General features: G+C 35.0%; 1 protein-coding gene across 4 annotated transcripts in view; it reads right to left on the bottom strand.

The window, feature by feature from the left end:
- Positions 1 to 21,238, bottom strand: part of LOC111378024 (helicase and polymerase-containing protein TEBICHI-like) — a 24,065-nt gene extending 2,827 nt beyond the window's left edge. For 3 of the 4 annotated variants that reach the window (XM_023001186.1, XM_023001187.1, XM_023001188.1), the window contains exons 1-22: positions 21,015 to 21,238; positions 19,946 to 20,400; positions 19,606 to 19,822; positions 18,662 to 19,531; positions 17,282 to 17,346; positions 16,815 to 16,920; positions 16,530 to 16,730; positions 16,204 to 16,404; positions 15,248 to 15,409; positions 14,928 to 15,167; positions 14,602 to 14,814; positions 14,013 to 14,363; positions 13,678 to 13,830; positions 11,615 to 11,836; positions 11,016 to 11,234; positions 10,832 to 10,949; positions 2,865 to 4,033; positions 2,469 to 2,666; positions 1,783 to 2,039; positions 1,103 to 1,292; positions 889 to 999; positions 432 to 784 (exon numbers count right to left, since the gene is read on the bottom strand). In XM_023001186.1, coding sequence (XP_022856954.1) covers positions 432 to 784; positions 889 to 999; positions 1,103 to 1,292; positions 1,783 to 2,039; positions 2,469 to 2,666; positions 2,865 to 4,033; positions 10,832 to 10,949; positions 11,016 to 11,234; positions 11,615 to 11,836; positions 13,678 to 13,830; positions 14,013 to 14,363; positions 14,602 to 14,814; positions 14,928 to 15,167; positions 15,248 to 15,409; positions 16,204 to 16,404; positions 16,530 to 16,730; positions 16,815 to 16,920; positions 17,282 to 17,346; positions 18,662 to 19,531; positions 19,606 to 19,822; positions 19,946 to 20,400; positions 21,015 to 21,050 — 6,107 coding nt within the window. In that variant the 5' untranslated portion in view covers positions 21,051 to 21,238. Of the gene's footprint in view, positions 1 to 431; positions 785 to 888; positions 1,000 to 1,102; positions 1,293 to 1,782; positions 2,040 to 2,468; positions 2,667 to 2,864; positions 4,034 to 10,831; positions 10,950 to 11,015; positions 11,235 to 11,614; positions 11,837 to 13,677; positions 13,831 to 14,012; positions 14,364 to 14,601; positions 14,815 to 14,927; positions 15,168 to 15,247; positions 15,410 to 16,203; positions 16,405 to 16,529; positions 16,731 to 16,814; positions 16,921 to 17,281; positions 17,347 to 18,661; positions 19,532 to 19,605; positions 19,823 to 19,945; positions 20,401 to 21,014 lie in introns of those variants that run through there. The other variant, XM_023001189.1, reaches the window with a different exon arrangement.
- Between the last annotated feature and the right edge of the window lie 2,721 nt (positions 21,239 to 23,959).

Here is a 23,959-nt window from a genome sequence, read left to right as displayed (position 1 = left end):
AAATGATGTACAGAAATCGTGACACGAGTTCTGGTTCTCATGAGATCGATGAGGACCAGGACGATTGTTTACTCATGTTGCCAGTAACAGAAACCTCTTTGCTTTTTGGGCTGCCACACCACAAGAGCCGATTAAATGAAACAAATTAACTAAAAATTATCGTTACTGAATTGTTGCTTTCAAATTCTCATATCAAAACTGACGAACAAACGCCGAATATCTGAGTCTAGACATAAAAACATGAATCCAATGGATGCCTCATAATGAAGTTAGAACCCTAGAAAGAATTAGCAAAAATAAATGAAACTTACGAAATTGAGACAGCCAACTTAACAGCTTAAACAAAGAAACCTATCACTATTTTGCACTGCTTTTCTATCTCATAAAATTAAGCCAAACAAATTGAGCTAATTGCAACATATTGAACTCACCCTTTCTTACGGCAGGATTTTACTGCTTCCTCAAGCCAGGAAGCAACACCAGGAAAAGATTTTTTGAAGGTTTGAATTTTTTCTGCAGCTTCATTTGAACTGCAGTCCAACTGTTCTGCAAGGGTGTTAGGTCCCATTCCATAGAGAATGCCATAAACCAATCTTTTTGTTTGATTTCGCTCTTGTGAAGTAACATCACAGTTATCTTTCCCTGTCCATTTTGCAGCAATCATTGCAAAGATATCTCCCTGGGGATCACTTAGTAGCTCAACCAACAAAGAATCTTTAGAGAAATGGGCCATCATTCTTAATTCTATCTGTGAATAATCTGCTGTCAGAAGTAACCAATCATCCTGCAACAAATTAAGTAATGATGCAAATAAAACAACTTGATCACAACTCCTCACTCTTAAATAATACAAGAAAATTTGAATTTAAGAATATAAAGCATTGTTACCTGAGTGGGTACAAAAAAATCTCGAGCATTAATCTTATAATGACCAGAACCTGATTCATCATCATCTTTATCGTTGTTATTTATTTTGAATTCAACCATATGCTCAACACACTACAAGCTCAGAAAAAAAAAAAAAAAATGTTATATACTATGTTATCCATTTAGAGATTACCAAAAAAACAAACAAAATATAGAACTGGTGAAAATAGGCAACCTGGAGATTCGGTTCCTCCATTGACAGTCTCCCAGTTGCTGTTGATGTCTGAAGCCAATGACCATGCAAAGTGTACTTCTGTGTCCTCATAGAAAGTCTAGCAAGTGAACATATGGATCCCAGAGTAGAATTCAAGAGCTTTGCCAAGGTTCGGTGCTCTTTGATTACTGGAACAATGGGATGCTCATTCCTGACAAAAAAACAAAGTTCAATTGATCCAGTAACCTCTGAAGCATACAAGAGAAATGACTTAATATCGCTCAGCATCTAGGCGCCTGTTTGAATACCCATTTTAACCTCATTTTTAGCATTATTCAGACCGTTGCACCGTAATTGAGCATTCAATATTCCTGCCTTCTGACACGTGAATGACAAAAGGTTGTACTTTAATCTTTTACTTTCCCCTTTACCCAATTTACCAACAACACTCCAACCCATTTTGCCAAGAAAAGCTGACAAATGGGGGTAGAAATGGAAAAGGGTGCATAAATAAATAAACCAACTCATTCACAAGCTGCAGCGTAGGCCCTACCTGATTTGATGGAAAATATGAATTCTGATTGAATTAATGGCGAGCAAACATGCGCTAGATATCACTTTGGATAGCAACAACAGTTTAAAATGTAACTTAGGCATGCACCAGAATGAACATAATGAATTTGCTTTTTTTTTTTTATTACCTCAGCATATCCAAGCAATGTTTGTCAGTGCTAGGGTGTAGTTTCCCTTCGTACCCTTCTGGTTTGGGCAGCTTTAAGTGTCCATATAGGATATTAGCTATGTCCGCTGACATGGACAATGAAAATTTCATGCCAGCCAATTGATAAGCTTCCTTCTCAAGATACTTAAGTTTAGTTCTTAGAATATGCCGTGCCCTAAGACATCTCTCCATGTCAACACCTATTCCACATATCTCCATATCAGCAAGAACATTGACCTGAAACTTGACCAATATTACACTTATGACTGAAGAACTACAGACAGAAACTAAGAAATTAAAAATACTGAAAATATCTGTTGCGGAAGAGTTGATGAAGGGTAGTAAAATAGCTCGATGAAGAGAATATCTTAAATGCAGAAATTAATATTTAGATCCCCAAAACTGGATCAAACTATGTAAGACATAAATCAAAATACAATTTTTACTGACTGTTGTTTGTATGGAAGATTTGTAGGATTAAACATAGAAACTGTAAACCATCTAAATGGATTCAAAGGAGTTGGAACTTTATGATGAAAAATGTGCAGTCAAGGGCATTGATGAACTTGATCTGCAATTATCTACTTTTTCAAGTAGATACCAGCCACATGACCAGAACTTATTTACATTACTCACGTTGCCTCAGGGTGAAATAAGAATCCTCACCAATGGAATTTCAGAAGTCACAAGTGTCTCAATTAGTTCTTCAGAAACTAGTAATTTCCAGAGAACAGAATGCAGTGCTCGTGTTTGTGCAGCTCGGCGACAGCAACCATTATGTGCCACTCTTCGCATCTGATTATTCCATCTACCATTTCGATTAGCAGCTGCAGCAGCGTCACTAGATAACCGTTTCTTAACTTCCTGCAAAGAATTATAACTTTAGAGTCCGTTTAAACTTGTGCAAATGTAAATAACCAGCTTCAATAAGTTAAATTAATCTCCTCACAGAAAGATGTTAGCGCATTCTTCCTTCTCTTGCCATATAAAGCAACAACAAACAAAGAGAAACGAGCACGCAGCTGCATCTAGAAAGCTTAAAAGAAGCAAGCATGTAATTACCTTCTCCAAACTAGGATTTGAACTTTTCTCCTCGTCTGGTGAAAGTATCCATGCTACTATACACATATCGACTGCATTTTGTACGTGAATTGGGGATAACATATAGTATGAATTTTCGATAAGATCCAGACTTAGAGTTTTAACTTCAGCATGCATGCTGCTTGATCTGTGAACAGAAACTGCAGGCCTCTTAAGCACCTGAATCTGAAATTTTAAGTTCCACGTAAGTTTTTTTACATCTTTTTTCCCCATTATAATCCCAATTCTGTTCCATCGTTCCTTAGCTATCTCCATCTGATCCTTTGGTGGTAGAACATACTTACAATCCTCAGTAGCGTGATCATTTCTTCGGCCGTTACACCTGCATAAATCCTTGGGAAAATTCAAGTAATACACTGGAGAATCTTCCCAGCAAACTGCCATGCCATGTATTTCGAATGGCACAATGGAGCTCAGTTCAGATCTTTTGGTAAAATGAATATCAAAGTAGAACTCTCCACTAGCATCCCAGAGATCTAAAAAAGAATCAAATCCACCAGGAAAACTAGTTGCATTCACAGGACCCATCTCTAATTCATTTCCTCTGGTTCCCCTACACATGTTTTCTCTCTCAGGCTGTTGCTGCCCTCCATTATCAACATGCTCATCGGATTCATTTCTTTTATTGTCAACGTCTGATGTGTTCGCATCGTTAATATGTTGGGTAGTGCTATGAAGCCCATCACCCAGAGTATTAACCCCTTCCTCAAGCAAAGCAGGCTTCTCCACAAGTTCACCAAGCGAGGTGCCTGCTGGATTTCCTTTCACTGAAGATGCTAAACCGATAGTGGAAGTCACTGTTGATTTACCTTCCTCAGTTTCAGAAATAACCCCACCAGTCTTCCTCTTTTCCTTGAATGACGAGGCATCTAGAACATGCTTGCTATCATCTAGACCAGCAAAGCTACTGGTGGACTCCTCTCCAGAAGAATTTGTTGATTCTTTTTTAGGGGCATCTCCAGAAACAGCGGATAGTAATGGTCGAGAGAACTCTGGAACTTTAAGTCCAAGAGATTTAAAGGCTGAGAAAGCAGCAACCCTTGCCTCTTCAGCTTTATCGAGAACAATTTTGCGTGCACCATTTTTTATCTTCTTAGCAACTCCCAGCTCTATCCTCCGTTGTGCTGAGCCTATCATGTTCATGTAGGAAACCAAAACTAAAGATCAAAATTTAAATATGTAAAAACATAACTACTGAAGAATGAAGAGAGGAAGCATAAACAATTTTTCCAAAAGGTCATCAACTCCACTAAAAAAAAAGGTGGATTTTTTTAATCAAAACTGAAACAATTGATACTATTATAGCTCTGGGAAAAAATTAACATGCACATGCGAAAAGAGAGAGGAGAGGAGAGGCAACCACCCTCTCTTTGTATACAATCAGCAAAAACTTGTATATTTTCACATCCTAAGGACAAGAACTAGGCTGCAAAGCAAAAAAATTGGTGAAGACTATGTATTTAAATGACATACAGTGGTCCTATTTATCAACTTAAGCTTTAGATCAAACGATTCAACATTGTATCAAAATAGCTAAAGTCTTGAGTTCAAGTCTTACCGCAACTAATTTAAAAGAATTGTGCACCTGTTAGATTTTGATGGTAAAAAATGAATCTCACATACATGTAAGAAGCATGTTGAAAACTATATTTAAATGATATACATGTGGCACCTTCTAACAACTTAGGGCCCGTTTATTTTGTGTTTCAGTTTTGAGTTTTGAGTTTTCAGTTCATTTTTAGTTTTCTATTTTGAGGGTCAATTTTAAAATTGCTAAAAACGTGTTTGATTTGTCATTTAAAAAAATTATTTCACAAAACAATAAAATTTCAAAAAGTTAGTTTGAAATTTTGAAGATTTATTTTATGACATTTTATTCTATTCAGTAAAAATAAAACAGTTTTATATTAATATATTATCAAGTAATATATGTACATTTTGAAGTTGGTCAATCTTACAATATTTTTTTCTCGCTATAGTAGTAAAATAAAAATAAATAATAAATTGAGTTTAAAATATAGGAAATAAAAATAAAAATTAATGATGTGGATTAGAATATTTTTATCTGTGTTCATTTAAAAAAATTTATGTAAATAATCATTAAGAGCTTGAAGTATTATTATTTTTCATAATTTTTATTTTTCTAGAAATTTTTATAATTTTCATTTTTCAGAATTTTTATTTTCATTTTTAGAATTTTAATTTTTCAAAATTTTAAATTTTAATTTTTCAAAATTTTAAATTTAAATTTTTATTCATTAGAATTTTATTTAAACGTTTATTTTTCAATTTTTCACTGAAAATAGTCAAAAAGTCAAAAATGCGTTTAACGTTGCTTTCACAAATGCATTTTTAGAAAATACCAGACCAAGCATGTTTTCAATTTTCTGTAAAACTAAAAAAAAGCTTGAAAACAACAAACCAAACGTACCCAAACTTCTAGATCAGCTTGAAAAATGAAATAAAGTGAAATTAGAACTAATCTACTTTGGGCTTTCATCCTTTTGCCAACAAACAAAGGGTACTTTCACCTCCAAGTCTACAAATTCATAAATAGAATGGGGAAATAAGAACAACATATAGTTATTTGCACACCCATCGATGCCATGAAGAAGAAAATGAAAACCCATATGTTGAAAGAACCATTGACTTTATATGAGAAGCACTTTAGTTGTTAATGTATTGCAGTTTGCATCATCATAATTCAAGAGAATCGGGATGATGAAAATCAAAGAGAATTCACCATGCCAGAGAAAATGATTAATTGTCCTTTCCTTCTTAAATCCATTTAAATCTTAAGTACCTTTAAAGACAAAGGATGAGAAATAATTGATTGTGTGTTCCTCAATAATCTTACAATATCGTGGCTTAATTTATAATACAGAAGATGGTAAAGTTAAGGAATGTAATCTCCTAATTAAAGAAAGAAAAATATTTCCTAACTAATTACTAATTATACCATATAGATTATTGCAATAATCTATAACAATTCCATTCCATAATAATCCCCTTACTTTTGGGGTTTTTCACTCTCCCTCAAGTTGGATCGTAAAAATTGACCATATCCAACTCGCTAATGAAATCCTCAAAATTTTGTATGTATAGCCCTCTGGTGAACACGTGTTGTTTGTTCCTTAGTAGGAATGTAGGTCATGCAAACAATTCCATCTTCAACTTTCTCCTTGATGAAGTGTTTGTCCACCTTGACACGTTTTGTTCGGTCATGCTCAATTGTATTGAGTGAGATGTTGATAGCTGTTTTGTTATCGTAATAGAGCTTGATTGGTAGTTTCATCATTACTTATAGATCTTCCAAAAGTTTCTTTAACCACAATCCTTCACATGTTCCTTGAAGAGTTGCTCTAAACTCTGCTTCGGTGTTACTTTTGGTTACTACATTCTGTTTCTTACTTCTCCAAGTGACCAAATTTTCCCATACAAAGATACAATAGCCAGTAATTGATCTCCTCTCTTATATTGTTCCCACCCAATCAACATCGATGAATATCTCTAGTTCCTTCTTTTCATTTTTCTTGAACGATAGTCCTTTGGAAAGTCTTTTAAGGTATCTCAGAATCCTGTATATTACTTCTAGGAGAGCTTCTTTTCGAGAGTGCATGGGTTGACTAACCGCAAATGCAATGTCGGATCTAGTGTATGATAAATAGATTAGTTTTCCGACTAATCATTGACATTTGTCCTTGTTAATGAATTCTCCAACATTGTCCGTCTTTCTTCTGGCATACAAAGAAGTCTCACTTAATTTGCACCCAAGCATACCAATTTCAGTGAGGAGGTCCAGGACATATTTTTGTTGTGAAACACTGATACCCTTTCTCGATCTGGCCACTTGCATTCCCAAAAAGTACCGCATTTTCCTCAGATCTTTAACTTCAAATTTTGTGGCTAGACTTTTTTTCAATCTCTTTTGTCTCGACTATATTATGTTTAGTGAAGATTATATCATCAACGTATACTATCAAAATAGACTTTGTCCCATCTTCGAACATTGTGAAGAACATGGCGTGGTCTGACTACCCTCGGCGATATTCCTGACTTTCAACACTTTTGCAAATCTATCAAAACATACTCTAGGTGACTATTTTAGACCGTACAAGGACTTCTTTAGTTTGCATACCTTGTTCTCTTCATTTCCCTTATCAAAGCCTTTTGTAGCATCGTGAAAACTTCTTCTAAATCCCCATTTAGATATGCATTCCTAATATCGAGTTATTGGAGTGGCCAATCCAAATTAATTGCTAGTGATAAGAGAACTGAATTGTATTCAATTTTGCTACAAGTGCGAATGTTTCTGTGTAATCTATGTCATAGCCCTTTGCAACCAAATGAGTTTTATGACGTTCTATTGTCCCATCTACTTTATATTTTATATTGAACACCCATTTACACCCAACGGGTTTCCTTCCTTTTGGCAGCTCCATTACATTCCAAGTTTCATTTGTCTTCAAAGCTCTCATTTCTTCCATTATTGCTTATCTCCACTTGGGAGAATCCATGGCTTCCTTCCTGGATATTTTTTGAAGTTTCTGTACTTTCAAGGTTAGATACAAATGTTCGAAATCCTAAAGATAGAGCATTATAAGCTATAAATTTTGATATAGGATGAAGATTACATGACCGGGTTTGTTTCCTGAGAGCAATAGGCAGATTAATATCAGATGAGTCAGAAGAGGTCTCGTGAGGGTTTGGAGCTATCGCTAGTTCCAACTCTCTTAGTGCTTCGAGTATGAGGTCTTCATTAAGGGGTCTGTTCGATGGTGATTATGAGAATTGATTTTTTAACCATTAAAGAGAAAAGTGGTCCTACCTATGAGTGAAGAAGTCAAAAATGACAGCTGAAATAGTGAAATAACGATCAAAAAATTGATTTTTAAGGATGAAAAATTGCTACCAAACGATGGCTAAATATCTCTTTGACATGTTCTTTTTAATCTTCCCCTGAATTCAAATTGTCATTTGTAGATGACATGTTAGAATGGGGTGGTGATATATGTGTAGTGTTTGGGATAAATTCAGATGGAGAAAGAGGTTTCCAAGAACCGCTCTTCACTTGAATTTTCCTCCTGGAGAGGATTTTTGGAAATAAGGATTTTTTTCTCGAAGAAAGTGACGTCAAGGCTAACAAATACTTTATTTTTGTGAGGTGTTCGTAGCATTTATACCCTTTTGTATAGGTGAGTATCCAATGAAAACACACTTAAGTGTAAAGGTTTGAGCTTAGTTCGATAATGAGAATAAATGTGGACAAAGGCAGTGCATCCAAGCACTTTTAGAGGTAAACTTGAGTGAAGACGAAAGTTAGGGAAGGTTTTCTGGAATTTCTGGAGAGGAGTTTCGAAACTGAGGGTGCGACTAGGCATTCTATTTATGAGGTAAGCTAAGGTAAAGATGGCTTCTTCCCAAAATGTTTTAGACATATTTGTGGTAAACAATAGGGCACGAGCAACCTCAAATACGTGTCTATTTTTTCATTCATCAACTCCATTTTTCTAGGGAGTATCGACACGAGCTTTGGTGAATGATCCCATTTTTTTGAAGGTAGTCTTTAAGGGTATTGTTGAAATATTTTGTGTCGTTATCCGTGTGCAGGTTTTGAATTTGTGTTTGGAATTGGGTTTGAACTATTAAGTGGAAGTTGATAAACACTGAACGGACATAAGATTTTTCTTTTAGCATATAGACCTAGCAAGTTCGGGTATGTTCATCAATAAACATAACAAACCATTTTGTATGGGTGTGATTAGGGGTTCATGAGGGTCCCCATAAGTCACTTGAATTATCGTAAATGATTTTGACGGTTTGTATGTAGATTTCGGGAATGATGAACGGTGATGTTTTGCGAGTTCACATGTTTCATGTTGAAGATCAAAAAATATTTTATTCAAGAATACTAAATGAATTAATGTCGTAAATATTGAAAGTTGGGGTGAACCATTTTATAATGCCATAAAAGTACTTCACTATCCTTTGAGACAAATGCAAAATCACAACTAGCAAATTGATGAAGATCACTCACATCAATCTCATAAAAAAAGTAGAGTGCCTCATACTCTTTAGCACTGCCAATCATCTTCGTCAATGATAAGTCCTAAAAGGCACAGCGAGGGGGAAAAATTAGCGGAACAATTTGAGCTTTTGATTTATTAGCTAACGGACAATAAATTACAGGACAAGTTTGGAATATGAAGAACGTGTTCGAGTGTTACAGAGTTAGAGATTCGAACACTCCCCTTTTCAGCTACAGAAGATAGTGAGTTGACTTTAAGATTGCCGACACATGGTGAGTATGTAACTAATAAGTTGTGAGAACTTGAATCAATAATCTATAGTACTTTAGAGAGTGCAATAATATTTAGAGCTATCAAGAAATTACCTTTATGTGCTAATGAGCTTGACGGGCTATATGTTTGGAAGTTAGGGAACATTTTATAGAGTTGTTCTAATTACTCAAGGTTGCATGCACTGTTTGGAGTGTGATTTTTTATTTCCATGGAGTCTATTGTAGCTTGGTAGCCGTGATTTCTAATATTTTGTCTAGGTTTCTAATCTATTGGTTTATCATGTAGATCTCAACATGTATCTTCTTTATGTCTAGGCTTTTGATAGTAGTCACACCATGGGCGCCCTTTTTGTTGTTTAGTACTTGGCCCTTTTTTCTGTTACTCCTTTAAATAATTGGGCTAATCCGTTTGGCCCAACATACTTGAACTTATTAAAATCCTTTTTTGTAGTTTTACCTTCCGGCCTACTCCCAATTAAACCAACCGACCCACTTCCAATTAAACCGACAGCCCACTTGAGCCAATAAAAGCTGATCCATCAACACATCCAGGCCCAAATTCATCCTTAAGCGTAATTTGCCATCTGCTATCTTCGCAATGGACTTTGGCGAAGACCTCAAGGTAGATGCAAGAGTCGATGGCCAAGTATCCAACCCCTCACATTGTCCAAGTCTCTATTTAGCCCCGCGAAGAATTCAAATACCCGTTGATTCTCCAAACGCTTCTTGTATCGAACACTGTCACCTGGACAATCCCACTCCTCTTCGACACTAAGATCCGGTTCTTGCCAAAGAATCTTCATCTCCATGCAATAATCAATAACATTCCTTTGCCCTTGCTTCATTTGCTACAATTGTCTTAATTTTGAAATTTTCGATGAATCCTCAGCATCAAAGTATATCTCTGTAGGCTACTTGGTGTCTCCAATGAAGTATCCAATTTTACCTTTTCCATCAACCACCAGCTTGATTAACTGAGCCCATTCTCTGTAATTTCTTCCATTTAGTTTTTCCATCGTAAGTTGAAAGGAGGAATTGTGGAATCCAATCAAACTCATGGTACGAGTATTTTCTGTTTCACCAGTTACTAATTCGAAGATGTTTTCCTCCATTGACCCGCGTTTTAGACTACCATAGCTCTGATACTATAAAGACAAGGATGAGAAATAATTGATTGTATATTCCTCATTAATTTTCTTACAATACTGTGACTCAATTTATAATGCAAAAATGGTAGACTTAAGGAATGTAATCTCCTAATTGAAGAACGAAAAATATTTCCTAACTAATTATACCATATAAGTTATTACAATAATCCTATAACAATTCCCTTCCATAATAATCCCCTTAATTTCGAGATTTCTACAACCTTAAAAATATGTCTAATCTTTGTTTATACAATTAAACTCACTTGAGTACAATAAGAATTCAGGCTACTCAAGTCATTATCTATATATTGCTTCACAAATAAAAATGAAAAAAGAAAAGAAAAGCCTTGTTCCTGAACATTTCTTCAAAATTCATAAGTGAAACTAATAATTAATAAGATGCAGAGTTATAATTCAAAATCCAATTTAATAACGTAAAATAAATTATTGAATGCATTGACCAGTAAAAAGAACCTCACTTTGCGTAGCCCAAGATGAAGTCTCGAAAAGCACTTTGACAATTTCAGGAACTGATGCTTCAGCAATTGCCTGAGGCGTTCGTAAACCAGCCTTATAAAGTGCTCTAGCTCGTGAACCCTAAAAGTTCCAACAGCAATTAGATATTGATTTAAAATTAAAGAAAAATGAAAGCAATTCACCAACCTTAATGTAAGGAATGGTAGTGAGCTCTACAATCTCTGCTCGAACTCCAAATGAAACGCGATTTTGGAATTTGGCAACTAAGCCCTCAAGGTCATGCCAAGAAAGTCTCTCACAGAATACAGTAACCATTGATGCAAACCTTCCAGCATTTTCTTGTAAGGCTTGAACCATGCCTCTTGCTACTTTAAAAGCTTCACAAACTTCAGCAACAGGGACTTCCTACATTTCAGCATTACAAAATAAATTCATTAACCCATAAAAACGAAAACACGTAATAACTCTTCAGCAGAAGCACTTCTGTCGTGAGATATATACATCAAAAAGGTGACCAGTTACAAGTGGTGAAACGATTTTGATAATATCAATTGTTCTGGGTTACATTTTAAGGAAAAGAAAAGTGGCAGCACAGTTATGAAAATGGAGCTATATCTTTTGTAGTATATGGGCTGGAAGACAAAAGGCATATGCAACCAAGATACATGAAAATTTAAAATCTAGTACAAGATGAAGGAAACAATCTTTTATGACATTATGAACAAAGGTGGGCATTGCAAGGGAAGAAGTTGATCAAGATCTCCATGCAAACAGAATAAATTTACCTGCACAAGTCGTGACAAGATAAGAGCAACATAGAACCGTCTGCACACCCGAAGCATTTGATCATCTGAAAGCATACCATGGGTTGGCTTCCCAAGTCTATGATCATATCTTCCCAATAACCCTTTCGAGCTATCCCTTGATCTGTGTGAGGTACGAATTGGCGCTCCATGAGCCATGCGCATTAAAAAGTGTTCTTGCACTCCAACTCTATTGCCAACTGACTGCATGCCATGAGATAGATTATAGAAAAATAGTCGTGCAAACTAATAGACTTGTCCAAAAATGAAGTTGTAGACTGCCCTTCAAAAGATGGGCTACAAAATAACAGTCATGTGCCAATTAACTTCTCCACAAGAGGTTTGGACCTAAAATAATGTCACCCTATCTAAAATTCTAACAAAATTTAATGCGCACACATAAAATAAATAAAAAGCAAAATTAACTGGAGGAAATTAGTTAAGGATAATGATGCCAACATACGGCATAAGCCCCGTGTCATCCCAGTCAAGGCAGTAGGACGAAATTAAGCCAAAGATTTTAACCAAAGACTTGGCATAAATTAATCATTTGAATTAGGTTAGCACCCATCAGGATAAGCAACAATTGTATAGGTAATTTGTCTTATTGACAGAAATAAAAATCCGCATATGATTGTGATAGGAAGACACTTATGTCTACCAATCAATGCTATAATAAAAAAGAGTTGCACTTGCAAGTGAACATCCTTCAGAATTTTCATTTTCCAGTTTTTCTGTGAAATAATATTTTCAATTTCCCTGAATTAGTTATTATGCCATATGTATCCGACTCTCTAGACATCGAATTACGAACACACGTTGAAGAGGGACTTAACACTTGTCTTCAAGAAAAGAAAGAAGAACACACATGGTTAAAAGATCCTTCGAGCATGCAACACTCATGGGTACCACCAGGATGGAGAATTCCTCTCTCTCATAACTTAAGCTATTAGGTGAAGTCGTCATTCCATAAAATATATTAGAGTCCAACAAGCATCCACTTACTATGAATATAGTAGGCCACATACACTTCTTTCATGGAATATAATTAGAAGTTTTATTACTCCAACCATGGCAAAAATAAGATTAAAAAGAACAAAAGGAGACTATTTATCAGGCATTACCAAAGCTTGTTCTCTTGTCATGGATACAACAAATTAACAAGGGGGACCTGTATAGGTAACTAAAATAATAAGGGGAAAAAGATTGGGAGAAACATGCAGCGCAATAGAGAGGATAGAAGTAATTGAAAGAAAGGGATTGAAAGGACCAAGATGAATCTCTTTTAATCATAATGTCTTGAATGATAGATCCGTATGAGAAGAGACTTGACCGTTCAGAGTTAACAAGGGAGTCATTATCACACTCTCTGATAGGACTCAACTATAAGAATTGAAGAACACGAAATTAAGAGGAAACTCTTGGATTTATAATTGCAGAAAGGAAATACATAACTAAAAAAACTATATTGAACTCTCACTCACTTAATTTCTACCTGCCTCTATGGCTATACTCTACCCTTATTTATAGCCTACTTCTAACAAACTTTCTCTAACAGATTTCCCCTCTTAACCAACTTTAGTTTCCCTTCCCGCCAGTTGGTAGTCCAACCTTCTTTGGCCTTCTAGAATGGGTAAATTGGATGGGCGTGTATCACTCTCCTAGCATCAATTAACTATAGTCAAGGTAGACAGGAAAAGCATACCCCTTTTAGTTGATATTTGGCTGCTTTTAATAATCAAGCATCCATGCATGATGACTAGATTTAGGGTTTATATTCACTACTTATATAGATAAGAGGTGTGCCCATTAGAACAAGAGAACGACTATTATGAAATATTATGAAATGTCTAAATGGCTATACATGCCAGTATATATATTGCAAAACATGTTATTCACATCAAAACCAGAATAAGAAAGCAATTCAATTGATGCATAAAACAGAAATTTGAAGCACTACAGAACTTTGCAATCAGCATCTAACAAATGCAATGGTAATTGTTGAATGAGACATCAGAGGTAAGAAAGGAGAACGAGCGAAGAACCTGGTCTAAAGAAGGTAATTGCATGAATCTCTCATAATACAACTCCCAATCTGGTTCTACATCAACATTAATGGGTGTCACCAAGTACACCAAATGCAAATCAGATGCAAGCACAAATCCTTCTCTTGCTCGTATCAGATCGTCCAGCACAATCTAAAAGCAAACAAAACTCAAATGTTAACTAATCCATTTCCATCCAGCAAAAGCTCAATTTCACAAATTTGGAGATAACAGGAAACCCTTAGCAGCCTGATCAGAAAAGAATATCAACACTGCATGGATATAGAAAGACTACAAAATGCATAATATAACAAGCAATAATGTAAAGTAATTACAAGTGATTCCTCTGGACTGAGAGAACTGCCAAAAGATGCACGGCCTAGAGGTGTAGTAGTATATAACTTAGTCTCTTCACTCCATTCAAGAAACTTCTTATGGCATAACCAACGAAGAGAGTCCTGTGCTGATTTCACCACATCTTCAAACGGTTTTGTTGAATTGAGAAGAGTACACCTAACATAACGATTAATATCACTAGCACTTTGAACAATTCCACCAGCAACAACCTCCAATATTGCGTGGGTCATCCCATTCTTATCGTCAGATAAACAAGAGTGCAGTGGTGGACAGCCGTCATTAAGAAGTGCAAATATTCTTTTGACTTCCTCTGGCTTGCAAATTAGTACCTGGTGGAATGAAATTATAGAAGTAAGACAAAAAGTTTAATATCCTCCTCAGCAGACAATGTTTTAGAAATCTTCAACCAAAATAATTGAAAATAACAATGGCTAACAACGGTCTACTTAATGGGTAGGAAGACCTCCAAGTGAATAGAACAATAGAAAAATATAGAACTACAAGTCTAGAACCCAAGAAACAATAGGAAGATGAAGCAGACAAAATGTATGAAACAAATACACATACGCTCTCTCCCTTTGTGTCTATGCCAGTTCGACCAGCCCTTCCAGCCATCTGCTTATACCTCGTCCCATCAATAAAATCGCGGCCAATACGGGGTTGTCTGAAAATAACTCTCCGTGCAGGCAAGTTAACTCCAGCAGCTAAGGTTGATGTAGCAGTTAAGACACGTACAAGTCCTTTGCGGTAACAGGTTTCGACAGTTTCTCTTTCTTCAACCTTTTAGTGAAATGAGGAACTTCATGAGCATTCAAATGTAATACATAGCTTGGATCTGTAATCTGTATGGTAAAGAAAAAGAACAGATACCGACAAAGATGAAGCTAACGTACTGTGAGGCCAGCATGATGGTAGGCAACACCAAGCGGAAGAGTTTCTTCTAGTACAGGATCCAACCCTGCAGGAGATCTTCTCAAGGCATCAATGGCAAAAGTAACATCAATTGACTCGCTATGGCCATCATGGGGACAGACAGAGAACTTTTTGAGGTATTTTGCAACATGCCTAGAAGTTGATTCACATCCTTTTCTACTTGAACAAAATATTAGCACCGAGTGACCCTCTTGAACAACCTAATACAATAAAGAGTCTAATTGTTATTCCATTCTAGTGCAATATAAAGCTTTAGTGAAGAATGAGGAGAAGGTTGAACCTCGTTGCATAGTTCTACAATTTGATCTGGATCTTTACCACCAAGGTCAGCCACTTTGGGGAGCGTCCTGACAAGTTCCATTTCTTTGTTGTAAATTGTGTTACCAACTTTAATGTACTCCTCCAATGGAACAGGCCGAAAGTCTGTCTGGTAGAGAGCTGCCTGCAATAAATTTTACATGTAGAATGAAACATTCACTTAGGCATATATGTATCAGCTCATTGTGATGTATGGCCGTGCAAAGTAAGATCCAATTGTTCAGGTTTCCTTTTAGTTCAACAATAATCTGAAAGGACGATCGGAACATAATATATGCGGTGGATTCCTCATCAGCCTTCCTGGTGGAGCCTGAAAACCTACTGAGGCTAAATTGGTGTTTTGCTCAAAATAATAATAATAATAATAATAATAATGTGGTGTCAAATTACATTCAAAAATCTAATTTTGACTCCAAACAGAATTCTATATTTAAAACTTGTAACACGTTTAACATGGCATCCACTTTTTCACCAAAAGAAGTGAAATTTCACTTCTTTCTACATTTTTATCAAAATCTTTAAAAATATTTGTGTAGGAAAATCGAGCTAGGCTCAGGGATATCAAACTGAAAAGATATCTGAAATGTTCTTTAAGTTTAACCTAATGCATTTTTGCATTGTGCTAGTTATTTTACTTCTTGGACACTGAACAGAGCAACTAAATATGAAACATCAAGCACTTAAAGAATATATTGGCAAATGAGTCATTATCGAAGTGCTCCTGCGATTTTTGTGCATTGTGGCACTTGCAACCTAAGCTGTAATTATATATTCAACTCAATTCTAGAGAAATGACCCAAATTTGTCAACCCCTATTGTCAAAAGTTGTTTTCTCCTTCCTTTTTCTGTTTTTCTTCTTTATCTTTCTCTCTTTTCTTAAGGTGGCTGTATAAGTAGCAATAATGGTATTATACTCACTTGAAGCCAATCAGCAACTGCAGCCACGTTTGGTAACGTTGCACTCATGCCAACAATTTGGAGACCATGAGCAGTATCCGATTTCCCACTGCTCATACTTGAATTTTCTCCGCTAGATGATTCTACATTGCCTTCACCAGCAGCATAACGAAGCTTTGTCAGCATGAGTTCCAACAAATAACCCCTACTCTGGTCACCAACCTATCACGATCCAATAAAATTATTGCATACATGTCAGGACAATTAGATAAAATAAAAAAGCCATATGAAAATTCATACACGTTTGGTCCGAATTACTAACATTAAATATAAGGCAAGGTAGATACCATGTGCAGTTCATCAATGACAATGATACCAAGCTCCGATAGACGACCCTCCTCTAGTAATCTGTTAATTAAAGAATTTGCCTTCTCGATTGTGCAGACAGCTACAGAGGTATCCTTCGGAAGCGTTCCACCACCTTGGTTCCCATAATAACTGCGAACATGCTTATCAAGTGGTTCCAAAAGAACTTCAAGATGTTCTGCCTACAAATTTCATACCAAGGCTAAAGCACAAGACATGCTTATAGAGCTTGAAACGTTTAATCAACAGCAAAAACAACAAGGCACCTTTTCTGCACATATAGACACGTATGGAAGTACAAGAAGAGCCATCTTTCCTGTTGATACCACTCTCCTTAGCATTAAAACTTCAGCAACAAAACTTTTACCGGCACTATGACAAGAAAAGGACGGCGGATCAAATTAGCAAGAGATTGATGATTTTGACTAATAAAAGATGCGGTGACATGCACATGTCTAGTTTCAGTTATCTAGCAACGATAGTTAACGTGTTGCCATCAATAAGCAGAATACAGGAAGATCAAAATCATGCAATGTTGCTTCATTAAGTTTCACTCATTTTTTTAGTATTAAACTTCCTTCTTTGAAATCTTTGAAGAGTTGCCAGATTCATAGGTGAAATTTCGCAATGGATATTCAATCAACAGTAACACTTCAAAAACCATTATATAGAGAAAAGAATAAAAACTAAAAGGGAAATTTTATATAAATTCTAAATACAAAAGTAAAATTACCTTGTAGATGCACAGTAAACAAGATTCCTGTTCTGCAAGACACCATCCACCTGAAGGCAGTCAACCTGAAGAGTGGAGGTTTTTTTTCTCAATTGAAACTTTAACTAAAAGAAAACAATGCAAATCAATTCCTCGATAGTTTAAACTATAATTTTATGAAACTTAGACCACATATAAGATCATACATATTCCCTCCATATATTGTTACAATCTACTTTGTCCTAAGTGCTTTTCTGTGTTTTTAAATAGACAAGGATCCATCTTCAAAATTCCATCTGTACGGTTGTAACTGATGCATGAGAAATGGAAAAGTGCAAGCACCAGATCATTTGACACAATGCTTAATTGCAGTGGAGCATAGTGATTGCGCGACAAAAACATGCTTAATTAAAACACTACTCTACATATCAAGATATCACTCATAAACTATAGGGTACCTTACAAGAACATGTGTACGTGTACTTACACCGTGCCGAGCACGAATATTCTCTAAAGATGGACCAACAACCTACTGGTCCATAATAGATAATGGATGAATCCTTAAAACTGTGTAGTACTAATATGTACAAACATGCTGACACATTCAACAGAGAACGCCTCTAAATAAAGTTCTTGAATTGAAATTCTGAATAAAAACTTAGAAACCCAAAAAGGGAATTGCTAATTTTGGACAGACTGACAGAAAGAATAAATGAAAACCTTAAGAAAATGACTCAGATGTTAGAATGTACACAATCCTCAATGTGATGTATAAGTTTTCCACACTTTCGATGAATCACATCCTAGTCTATCGCCTGACCTGACAAGAAGTATGAAGTATAGCTGTTTAGCTACATTATCAAATTAAAATAAAACTGTGCTGGGTACTATAATTTTATAAAATATAATAATAAAAGAAAAAGGCAGTCAGTGAAGCTCGGGTGCAGTTGCAAATATAAAGGTGGATGGCGACAATGACATTTTATGTATATTTGCAGCGCCTCCAATGCAGAAATATAATCACTAAAGAGTCCTTAAGTACCAGACACCTGGAGAAAGAAAAAGTCCATAAGTATTTTTTTTCCCAAACTGACAACAGAATGAGCATTATCTGGTAGTTTATTGTTGGACTAACTACACCCCAAAAGATATCTTGCAACAGATTGAAGATTGGCCACCAACTGAACTAACTTTTTGATATAATAAACTATGTAAAGATGGAAATGATATTTTCAAAAACCTTGATTAAGTTGCAAACTTTCAAGCTGGGAGAAGGTCCAGAGTGCATCACAAAATATGCCATGATCGATAACTAGGGAAAACGAAGAACTATTTGAACTTTTTGTGTCCTTATAAGAAAGGCTGAGGAAGACAGGATTTAATCGGAGGGGAAATACATACCTGCCAAGGATACAATTTCAATATCCCCTTTTTCTTGTATATGCAGCATATTTCAGGATGTAGCCAATTGCTGAGATCTAACCAATCCTTAATTGAAGAAAAACTTGATGGAGTAATATTGTTATTGGGCTCATGATTAACAGAAAATTTACTGCATTCTTTCTCTGGTGTATCAGACGTAAAACTGTCACTATTTTGAATCACAAATTCCACATTTCTCTGGGAAATGGCACATTTAGTGGTCATCCCTTGTCCACCAGGTGAAATTTTGTGTGTTTGAACTTTGCAGCAAATTTCCCTACCATCATTGTTCGGCAAACCATGATGACTGGTAGAAGCACATCTCTTTTCTTCATCTCTAAGAGTGCAAGGTATGGTATTATTATCATGAGAAGAAGTTTCCTTATCCAATTGTTTTTCCTCAGAAGAGAAGTCAAAATGCTTGACAGGCAAAGGTGACACTTCTTTATTTAGATCTTTTCCATGCTTCCCCAGTGAGCCTGCAGCAGAAATTCGTTCTGTATCTCCTTTCAATGCTTTGTTGAGTGCATTGCAAGATCCAACATTTTTCACATTATTTGACTTATTCATCTCATAACCTGCCAGAAAAGCTTCAGCATTTTCAGCTACATGAGAAGAAACACTGTCCTTGGAAGCAAAGAGACCATCAGCGACTACAATTGCCTCATTCCAAAATTCTTCTCCCGGGGAAAATATAGAGCTTCGTCTCGTTTTCTGGGGAGTTTGACGAGCTCCAAGTTTCGTAGTCAATGAACCAGGTGTGTCACATGCAGTTGTACAAAGAGCAGATGCATTACGACATTTTCTCATACTTGCTTGCAGTTCAGTGGGATTGTTACACCCAATAACCTGTCAAGATAAACATGAATCAAAAGATAAATTGGCTTGATACACTGTCACGATTATTTCGAGTGACCTCTTACCTCCTGAGAATATTTTGAATCTACATCTCCTGATTCACTAACAACAGTTGACTGAATATTGACAGGATTCTTATCGTCTGAGGAAGTGACCTTCTGCTCGACAATTGACTGATTCCCATCATTCCTAAGATGCTTTTTCTTTGAGGATTTCTCTTCCTGCCTTTTATTCATGGACACATTCGGTTCCGATTGTACTCCTGCAGTAGATGGTACGTCACTGCACAGAAGAAAAGGTCAGAAATCTCCACAAAAGATTACAGAGAGTATGTAGGTAGCTCATTCCCAATAACATCAGACAAAAGACATATGTTCCGCTGAACATTAGTTGTATAAACATTACCAGCAATACATTGACAAAAAATCATTTGCGAACTGCTTAAGCTCAGAGTTTCCTGCAACAATCTTGGATTCTGATGAATCCTTTTGATAATCTCTTGTTGCAACATCAACAGTATCAAACATGACATTAGATTTTCCCCTTTGATCCTCTTGAAAAGCTTCAAAACTTTGTGGGTGTGCTTGGCTTGAGAGATTTGCCACCTTATTTCCAGCTTTAGATGACAAGCCAATCTCCAAAGTCAGATTTCTCTTGGTTGGAGCCTGCTTAGCCTTTGGATCACAAGCAATGTTCAAAGGCTTAGTATGCAAATCTCCATCCCATGAAGTCACCAAAAAACTTTCCAACGAACCTTTGGCATCAGGAGAGCCTTCAATTTTAATTTTTGCTTCTTTTTCTGGTCTCCCAGATTTCGAAGGCGGTGATAAAGTCTTCCTCTTCTTTTTAGAAGCAAAGAACTGCATACAGAAACAGATTATACCACAGTAATTGGTTTCCACTATTCAATTTATGAATGCCCACCAACTTCAACCAACCGCCAAAAAATTAAAACAATAAAATCTTCAGCAACGCCCATTTTTATCATGGCAAATTTTTCATAACCATCATAAATAAGTCACATTAGGGCTTTGTAGAAGTAAAAATGAATACTTCAGTTTCAATGAACACAGCATTCATCGTCGCATAATTCAGTTAACTAATACTTGTAAAAAAGACAAAAGGTCTCAAACTTATTTCATTTTTTTATAACGTCAGACTGGAACTTCTATAGGCACTGTTCACGTCTTGTTATTCTTTCTTTCATTTTCTATTTGCCGGGGTGAAAGAGAAAATACACGCCCATGTTCATATCCCATACATAATTTTTATGCAATCACACGTAAAGAAAAATTTCATCGACAAAAACGCATATACATGATCGACATACGAATTTATACGTGAATGAGTATATTCATCCAAAAGAACCCCAACACACGTACTCGTGTTGGTGTACCAGTGCAACAATGCCAAAAGGGACGGGATATACACATTAATAACTAAATTCAATTACTTATAAGCAATGTCTATATACCTGGTCGACGCGAGAACGAGGCGAACCAGAATCCATGACTGTGAATCTGCGAAGTCTTTTCAAGCGATTTACGATTGCCCCAATTTATCAGTCTTTTGGCACTGTTATCGACTTCTCTGATTACTTCCTTGATTTGGGTAAATTTCAAGATTCACAATCAGAGAGTTCATCTCGCTGAAATTTGAAATACTATAGTGAAATGCAACTCGGTACCATAGACGAGACGAGAGGCAGGATGCGGAGAGAGGCTGTGGAATTTCAAAATGTTTTTGGAAATTCTTTGCAATGTTGCCCTTAATCTTTTAGGTTAAAAATATTAAACACTAAACTTTCCTAATGTGTCAGTTTAGTCACCAAATTTTCTTTCAGTTAAGTCACTCTTCGTGTATTTGTTAGTGAAATTAGCCCTTGTTTGAACCCCATTTTTGCCAAGAAAATGCATTTTTGAATAGTATAATAATGTGAAATGTGTGATCAAAAAATAAGAAAAAGTTTTAGACTTTTGTGTAATATTATTTTATTGAATAATGTGTGGTTGAAATAATATCAAAACATTGTTTAAGAATATATTTTTTCAAAAAAATGAGGCTCAAACAAGGGCTAATAGTTAGTTGAGGTGTGTGACAATGATGTCTGTGTGGTTGATTGATCGATAATATTATGAGCTTAATAAGTGTCAATTTTAGTGACGATTTTAGTTTTCAAACCATCAATTTATTCACTTAATACAGAAATCAACACCATTTTGAGAATATTAATTTCATCACATTTTTTATTTGTTATTATCATTTTTGTTTGCCACATAAATCTCCTCGTCGGATACATCCTTGGATCCGTTAAATCGCTAACTTATACGTGGTCAATAATTTAATTGAAATGATTTTTGATAAAAGTGATGACTAATTTAACACATCAATAAAAATTTTAAATCTCATCTCTCATCCATTGTTTAGGCTACATTAAAATGGGATTTTGGGGGAAATGTATTTGGAATATTAATTTTTTGAAGAACGTTTGATTAAAAAATAATATATATATATATGTGTGTGTGTGTGTGTGTGTAATATTATTTTTTGAAATAATGTGTAGTAAAAAATAAGCTTTAAAATATATATTTTGAAAAAATGGAGCGGGACTTAGTTTTTTATAAACTTGTTAACCTTGTATGACCTTTTGACATTTTTATTATCTCAATTTGGGAAAAAATTAATTTTCTTAAAATAGATTATAATTGGCCCATTTAAATATTTGAGCTTATTATTTAGTTTTATCAGTAAATTATATCATTTTTGTTATAAATTATATATTTATTTGTGAATGACCATTATATCATCGCAGCCTTGATTATTATGACCATTGTATCCTTTGCAAGTTGAACTCTAAATCTTCCTTAAAATATGGGGTGTCAATTATCAATGAATTATATACAAAGCTATTGACTTCTTTGTTTTCTTATTTTTTTCTATCTAGTTTATAACACCTTATTAGCTTGAAGTTTTTACAAAATTTATTTCTCTAAATGCTTATAAATTTCTAGTCAGTTGAGGTATAATTTTTCTTTTTTTTCTTCTTTTGGTTCAATCAAAGACAGACGAGAAATTATATCCAATTGAACTTACAAAGAAACTCCTCTTTTCCGCAAAGAAAATGTTAGTGTTTTCCTAACTTTAATTGTATTATAAAGAGGTATAGTTAGTCGATCAAATTATATCGATTTGATTATTCTAATTTATGATAGATAAATATTTATTTGAATGTACTTGTCCTTTCAATATTTTAGTACAATATTTTCAAAGGAATCCTGTGTTATTATCCCTGAAAAGAAGCAATCTAAATCAATATTTTAGAAAAATGTTGTAGCATTACTTGAAAAGGAATACCATATTTGTATTATTTTTGTTATTTCTAAAGAAGTACAAATTCATACATAACAATATCTAATAATAATATTGTATTATTACTTTTGAAGAGATATAATATTTATGCATATCATATTCTAGATGAATTTCATTTCGATGTTCTTGGTGAATCATGATATTATAATTTTAATATTCCAGAAGAACATTGATCAATTGCCATTAAAAAAACTATAACAACATCATTTTTAAAGGAAAAAATGATGATGATAATAATAATTTTTCATGTTCTAAAAGTTGCAACCCTGTCGAGAAAAAAATACAATATAAGATACAATCTATATGAAAATAAGTTGTTTATTCTAACAGAATAACAAATTTTACAAATCTATTAATATTCTAGAAAAATATTTTAAAGTTTAGTACCAATATTATGTCATTACATCTAATGATCAAATGTTATAAAAAAACGAGATTCGAAGAAAATATATCGCTTCCATAACATATAAGCATATGTAAATATATTATTTGATTATTTGTTAATGAGATTTTGACATGTACAAATATTTAAATTAATGTTGATTATCTTTTATCCACTCCCACTACTCTTTCTATGGGAATAATAGTGTGTGTTGACCTCCAAAACCATGTCAATATGTGTCCATCCTAGATGATGTCCACATAGGCAATTTCCAGCAGATCTAGAATGGATACTCACTCGGATATTCAGCTATCCATTACACATACGCACACATATAAATGAGATGTTCGTAATCGATAGTAATTTGAGAAATGAGAAGATAATGAGAGTGAATATTGATAGAGAGAAAAATCAAAATAATATTTGCATGTATCAAATTTCATCATTTACAATGTTACAAAAGCTGTTATTTATAGTATGCTGGCCAACCCAGTCACCGTTGGATCTAATCCACGTGGCTCCACCTACTTGACCGAAGTGTGATATCATCATATCTCACATTAATTATATTGACAAATACATTTAACAAGGAGTCGGTCGACCTACACTCCTAGGCTAAGACACATGTAAACGTCACATCAATTATTCATAAAGATACTCTTATCCGA

This window comes from Olea europaea, unplaced genomic scaffold (genome assembly GCF_002742605.1).
Source record: "Olea europaea var. sylvestris unplaced genomic scaffold, O_europaea_v1 scaffold176, whole genome shotgun sequence".
Classification (NCBI taxonomy): Eukaryota; Viridiplantae; Streptophyta; class Magnoliopsida; order Lamiales; family Oleaceae; genus Olea; species Olea europaea.
The sequence above is the reverse complement of the archived record's forward strand: the minus strand, read 5'-3'. Positions and strand labels throughout refer to the sequence as shown.